The sequence below is a fragment of the Glycine max genome, chromosome 5, assembly GCF_000004515.6.
Source record: "Glycine max cultivar Williams 82 chromosome 5, Glycine_max_v4.0, whole genome shotgun sequence".
Lineage (NCBI taxonomy): Eukaryota > Viridiplantae > Streptophyta > Magnoliopsida > Fabales > Fabaceae > Glycine > Glycine max.
The window spans coordinates 7340899-7348090 of record NC_038241.2 but is presented as its reverse complement, the minus strand read 5'-3'; the positions used below and the strand labels follow the sequence as shown (position 1 = coordinate 7348090).

Below are 7192 nucleotides of genomic sequence, written 5' to 3'. Positions count from 1 at the left end.
TATCCTTTGTCGAGCACCTAACCCCCGAAGATGATGCATGGATGAATGATGCATGAAATTAAAAGTAAGAAAGGATAATAGGAAAGAAAATACCTGTTTGCATTAATAAATATGAAGTGTACAATATATCTTTTGGCTTTTTAGGCCTGTCAGACCCTAACTAAGGGTTTAGCCTCTAATAGCCATAAGGGACCTTACACTAGAAAAATGGTATAGGAACTGATGAAAGAGAATGGATGGAAAAAGGGAATAGAAAATTATGAGAGAGAAAAAAGAATTCCCTAAGGAAGAGTTCTCAGGCTTTAGGTGTGTATTAGAGTGCTTTGAGACTTGGTGTGTCTTTTCTCCTTGGCTTGACTCCCTTTTTATAGTTGCAGGAGTGGACTTGGGCCTCATGCCAAAACTCTTACTTATTCATATTTTTGATATTTTCTGCATGTTTTTGGCTTTTAATCCTTCCTCTTTATATCTGCAAGCCATAAATAAGAAAAATATAAATTCCTAACATTTAAGACAAAAATAATTGCTAAATACATATTTTTAAAGATATTTCCATTATATTTTCATTATAAAAAATAACTCATATTTAATCGTTATCAAAATCCCCCAAATTAAAAACTTTGCTTGTCCTCAAGCAAAAACAAAAATGAGAGCAGGCTCTGAATGCTCCAACACTTTCAATAGCTGCAAATTTTCAAATTCCCTTAGTTGGACCTTCTTGCATTTGACATGTTCTTGCAATGGAAGCACAAATAACCATTGAGATAGAATTAGTTAGTAGTAGAAATCAATCAGGTCGACTTGCCTCACTTTTCCTCACAAGGCTTTAGTGTTTCTCTCTGCGCACAAGTGTCTTGGATGAGTGTTTAAAATCTCTACAACCTATAATTAATGTTCCTAATTTTGCATTTCATCTTAGTTAAAGTTATCCAACTTACATTTGGTGGATCACTAAGGACTTTTATTGGCTTGTAATGTGGCCTAGCTAATAAAAAAATTATGGTTTTTTCGGGATTTAAAAAATTAGGGTTATAAGAGAACTCTTATCCTAGAAAAACTTCCACTTATTCAGCGTAGACTTATTTGTTTTACAGCCTTAATTCATTGTTTTTTTTAATAGGACTTATGACACCTATTTATTTTCTGTCTTTTTTTTAATTTTTTTATAGAAACTTTGGGCTTACAAGCTTTTTTAGGGTGCCTTATTGTGTGCTGTTTTACCTTCCTGAGACAATTTTTTACCTTACCGCTCCCCCAAATTAGGGGCATATCATGACTAAAACCCTTATGCTCTCTTAAACCCTAAAACAAGGTAAGAGATAATTAAAGTAGGCTTAGGGGTTTTACAAAAAACATGATTATAATTTTTGACTCAAATAAGGTGCAAGTGATAAATTTTTGTCAAAGGTTGGCTTTTAGGCTAAGTGGTTGAAAATAAGAAGAAATAGAAACATGGCCTTCATCACTTCCACCTCATGTAATTAATCTAATAGTCTAAGAATGATGCAAAATCAGGAAATTAAAAACAGACGTTCTCTTATAAGTAGGTTTCGCATAACTCACTGGGATAAGACAAAGTTATTGGCTTACCGTACCATAATTTCTTCCAGACAGACTAACCTTTTCTCTATTTGTTGTGATTCATACTCCACTACTTAAACTAATGCTTGCCTTCATGGAATCAACATTTTCACAAAAATGGTATGCAACATTCCAAGTGTTTGAGTCCTTCAGAAAAAGATTTAGCAATGACTTCATAAATATCATGTAATTATTTGAGAGAAATAAAAAATAAAAACTAAATAAAATCTTGCTTTCTTCAACCTAAGTCTGGCCATGGATCCCAATCAACTGCCAAATCTGCAATGATGTCATCCCTAGCTCCGGCTTCAGTGGTATCTTTGACCTCAGAGGGCCCATCCCCCCCATCAGTAGAGGGTTGGACCCCTGGCCAAGCAACCTGCTAGATGAAGGCCTCTAGGGTGATCAATGGTGGATCCATCCACAGGTGGATTGAGGGTTTGTGAAGACTCTAAACAAAATCCTGCTTTTTTTATATAATTGAAGAACAAAAATTAACAAAAATATTGTGTTGCCTCCCAGTAAGCGCTTAATTTATCGTCTTTAGCTAGACGTTGTTCTTCATTTTATGGATATTCAAGTAGACAACACTTGTTAATCTTTCAAACTGGCCTCTATTGTAAATTTTTAAGTGTTGTTCATTGATGATCCATCTTTTCTCAGGAGTGCCTGCTGTAGGGTCCCCCAATTCCATAGCTCCATGGGGTCTTACTTCTTTGATCACAAACGGCCCTGACAACTTTGACTTCAGCTTTCCTGGAAATAAACCGGAGTCTGGAGTTGAAGAGCAAGACTTGTTGTCCTGGCTGGAAGTTTTGTCTTTGTAACTTCTTGTCATGATACGCCTTCATCTTTTGCTTATAAATCTTGGATGATTCATATGCGTTCATCCTTATTTCTTCTAACTCTAGCAACTGTAACTTCATCTTCTCTCTAGATGTAGCTTAATCAAAGTTAAGCAGTTTGAGGGCCCATTAGGCTTTATGCTCCAACTCCACCATATCTGCAAAAATGGCCAACATGCACATCTGAAATATGGCAGGTGCATTACATAATCCAAACAACATCTGTCTGTAGGCAAAGACACCAAAAGGGCATGTGAAGGTCGTCTTCTCCTGATCCTTGGGGTCCACTGTAATCTAATTGTATCCAGAGTATCCATCCAAGAAGCAGTAATAAGCTTGTCCCACAAACCTCTCTAACATCTGGTCCATGAAGGGCAAAGGAAAATGGTCTTTTCTTGTGGCTTTGTTGGCCTTGCGGTAGTCGATGTACATTCTTCAGCCAATGAAAATCCTTGTTGGGATTAGGTCATTCTTTTCAATCCGAATGACTGCCATGCCCCCTTTCTTTGGTACCACCTGGACTAGGCTTACCCAAACACTGTTGGAAATGGGGTAGATAAGCCCAGCCTCTAGAAGCTTGAGCACCTCTTTCCGCACCTCTTCCTTCATTGATGGGTTGATCCTTCTCTGGGGTTGTCTTACTGGTCTATAGTCTTCTTCCATGATTATCTTGTGCATACAGTAAGCAGGGTTGATTCCTTTTAGATTTGATATGTGCCACCCTATTGCCTCCTTGTGTCTCTTGAGGACCTCCACCAACCTATTCTCTTCCTCTTTTGTTAGCTCATTGTTGATCACCACAAGCTTGCTCATGTTCTCCTCCAAGAACACATATTTCAATTGGTTGGGTAGGATCTTCAGCTCTACCTTGGTCTTCTCGGATGGACCACCATTTTTCAATTCTTCAAAGCTGGTCCCCCTTGCAGGAATATTTTCTTCACGATCTAAGTCTTCAAAGTAAGCCCTCAGATCCTTCTCCTCTTCACTGGTTAGACAATCCATAACATTGATCAAAGCTTTCTCCAGTGAACTCTATGTGGTTTGAAGAGCACCGATGTCTTCTTTATCGATTTTCTCCACCTTGAAGCACCTTCTATCTTCCTCTGGGTATTTAATTGCTTCGAAAAGGTTGAAGGTTACCTTTTGGTCGTCGACGCACATTTCCAGATTGCCATTCCCCATATCCACCACGTAGTTGGCAATCGGCATGAAGGGTCTGCCTAAGATAAGAGGAATATTTGTATCTTCTTCTATATCCATGATGACAAAATCTACCGGAAAAGTAAAATGGCGGACTTTGACCAGGGCATCTTCCACTACCCTGTACGGTCTTGTGATTGATTGGTTTGCGAGCTGGAGCGTCATCTTGGTAGAGTCTATCTTCAAATTTCCAATTTTTCTACACATTGACAGGGGCATCAATTTGATGTTTGCCCCTAAGTCAATGAGAGCCTTCCCTACTGACTCATTCCCTATGGTGCAAGGGATTGTCATGCTCCCGTGGTCATTAAATTTCTTGGGTAGCTTCCTCTTTATCACTGCACTGCAATTGCCTCCCACCACAATGCTCTCTTTGCCAATGTACTTCCCCTTCTTGGTGAGGATGTCCTTCATGAATTTGGTGTAGAGCAACATCTACTACAAGGCTTCCCCAAATGGCATGGTTATCTCCAGCCCCTTGAATATCTCCAAGAAACGCTTAAAGTAGTGCTCCTTATTCTTCTTTGACAGTACTAAAGGATATGGGGGCTCCTTTAGAGGGGTTAGTGGCTCTTCTTTCCTAACCTCTTGGGCTAGCTGGCTTTTGGTCTTAGAGGTTAAGAACTTCTTCTCTTCTTTTCTCTCTTCTTCATTCTTCTTTTCTTCCTCTTTCTCTCCTTCTTTGTCTGCCATTCCTTCCTCAGACTGGTCTCCTTTAGCTTCCTCTCCTTCTCCTTGTGCTCTCCTCTGCCTTCTAGTCAACACTACCTTGCATTCCTCCTTCGAGTTCTTCTTTGTGTTGGCTCTAAAGCTGCTAGTGGGTCTTTCAACCATTTGTTTGGCTAATTGTCCCACTTGTATCTCTAGGTTCTTGATGGATGACTCTGTGCTCCTATAGTTGGACATGGATATCTGTATGAATTGATTCAGTGTATCCTCAAGCTTGCTGGTTTTCTCATAAAGATCAACCCCTTGGTTGGAATTTTGGACAAGTTGACTTCTTTGCTGCTTGTTGAATTGGTTCCCTAAATGATTCCTCCAGTTTGAGCCCTGTGTGAAATTCCTCCCTTGGTTGAATCCCAGTGGTCTTCCTTGGTTCCCCGAATGATTCCGTCAGGGCCTCTATCTGTTGGGTCAATAGCTTGTTTTGGGCTAGTGTTGCATCTTGGGTTATGAGTTCCAAAAGGTTTCTCTTTGTTGGCGTGTATGCTCGATCACGAAGGATGGCATGATCACTGGCCGCCATGTTCTCTGTCAGCTCCATTGCCTCCTCCAGTGTCATCAACTTGATTTTTCCCCCTACGGATGCATCAAGGAGTTGCTTTGACTGTGGTCGCAGACCATTTATGAAGATGTTTAATTGCACTGGCTCACTGTACCTATGTGTAGGCGTCTTTCTAAGTAGTCCTTCAAAGGAAATGGTCGAGCGCTTCAACTTGATGGAATGAAGATATTTCCATCTTTGACTCTAGGAAGTATTTCTTTAAGAATTTTTTGACAACTTCTTCCTAGGTCCTCAAGATATTGCCTTTGAAGGAGTGTAACCACCTTTTTGCTTCCCCTGCCAAAAGAAAAAGAGAAAGATTAAGGCCTATGTCATTCTCGGGAACATCAACTATCTTTACCATGTTACAAATTTCTATATAGGTGGTGAGATGAGCATAAGGATCCTCATTTGGTAGACCGTGGAAGAGGTTTCCTTGTATCAACTGTATGAAAGAGTGAAGATAAGATATGTTGGTCGCTTGAACCTCCGGCTTTGCAATACTGGTAAAGAATTATGGGGTAGTTGTACTAGAGTAGCCCTCTAGTGTCACTCGTCATGCATGCTCCTCTTCCATTTGATAGTAGCTTTGTGGAGAGGGTGGAGGTGAGGGTTGACTGCTCCCTTGTATTTCTTGCTCTCCTCTTTGTCTCGCAGCATTGTTACACTTGCAAGTGGCTTCAATTTCTGGATTTAGGGGAGATAAATCTTCAGTTGCAATTCTACCTCGCATACACAAAAACAAGCACTACCGTACAAATTATAGAAGAAAAATAATGGAGAAGAAAAATAATGGATAGAATAAAAATTGTAAAATAAAAAAAGAATAAAAGAATTAATACTTAAAAATTGAAAATGTATGGCAACCAAGTACTAAGAACAAAGTCCCCAGCAACGACGCCAAAAACTTATTAACGGTTTGACAATTGTACCAAATGTCCAAGTAGTAAAGACTCGGAAGTCCAAGTGTTGATTTCCACAGGGACTTTGTTTTGTACTTGCATTGGATAATTTCAAATTTATAAGAGGAAAAGATAAGATGAGGTAAAAGATGAGTAAAAAGAATAGTAACTAAATAATAGATATCAATAGACAAAGGAAATAATAGAAAACAAAAGAATTAATAGGGAATTCAATGAGATGAGAATGTTAGAACCTAACATGCCTTATTTGCTTAAGATGTATTATTTTTTATTTTTCTTTATCAATCAGGTGAATTTATCCTACCTACATCTATTAGATTACTTGCCACTGATGTCTCACGATGATAAGCCTATTTTACTTATCTATCTCCCAAATGTCTTTGCAAAAATTCAATAGATAAAATGCACGAAGTTCTAATTCTAGATGTTTGCTTTGATGCATGGGCATAATGCAATCATTCTATGTCTAGCAATGATTTATTAAGATACCCCTTCCTTTTAGTTCTATTAGAAATTACCCTCTATTGAGCGACTAATTCCTAAAATTGATGTATGCAAAACCTTCCTTGTATTGCTATTAAGGATTACCCTCTGTCGAACATCTAACCCTCGAAGATGATGCACGGATGAATGATGCATGAAATTAAAAGTAACAAAGGATAACAGGAAACAAAACACAAGTTTGCATTCATAAATATGAAGTGTACAATACATCTTTTGGCTTTTTAGCCTTGTTAGGCCCTAACTAAGGGTTTAGCCTCTCATAGCCATAAGGGACTTTACACTAGAAAAGGAGTATAAGAACTTATGGAAGAGAAAGGATGGAAAAAGGGAATAGAAAATGATGAGAGAGGAGAAAGAATTCCCCAAGGGAGAGTTCTTAGGCTTTATGTGTGTATTAGAGTGCTCTGAGACTCGGTGTGTTTTTTCTCCTTGGCTTGACTCCCTTTTTATAGTTGCTGGAATGGATTTGGGCCTCATGCCAAAAAAATTTCCTTATTCATATTTTTGATATTTTCTGCATCTTTTTGGCTTTTGATCCCTCATTTTCATATTTGCAAGCCATAAATAAGAAAAATATTAATTCCTACCATTTACGTAAAAAATAATTACTAAATAAATATTTTTAAAGATATATCCATTATATTTTTATTATAAAAAACAACTCACATTTAGCAGTTATCAGCATTTGTTATCCTCTTCTAGTTCTCTCTTCACTCTTCTTTAAGGTTTCCTATTATCTCAACCAATTGTTGTGGGTTGATCAATGTAGAGGAACTGTTGGAGGCAGGTCATGCCTATCCAAAGTATTGGTTGATTGTCACACCACCTCCCGCAGCATAAACACGACCTGGGTGCTCTAATCGTCCAATGCCAAT

At 38.4% G+C, this 7192-nt stretch overlaps 1 protein-coding gene across 1 annotated transcript; it reads right to left on the bottom strand.

Annotated features, from left to right (window-relative positions):
- Window positions 1-3458: 3458 nt before the first annotated feature.
- LOC102670148 (uncharacterized) lies at window positions 3459-4061 on the bottom strand. The gene has a single exon (XM_006580606.1). It carries the CDS (start codon window positions 4059-4061, stop codon window positions 3459-3461), a length of 603 nt encoding a protein of 200 aa, XP_006580669.1.
- Window positions 4062-7192: the final 3131 nt, after the last annotated feature.

Coding starts and splice junctions, on each gene's coding strand:
- LOC102670148 (XM_006580606.1), bottom strand. CDS start 4,061: ATGTTGCTCTACACCAAATTCATGAAGGACATCCTCACCAAGAAGGGG.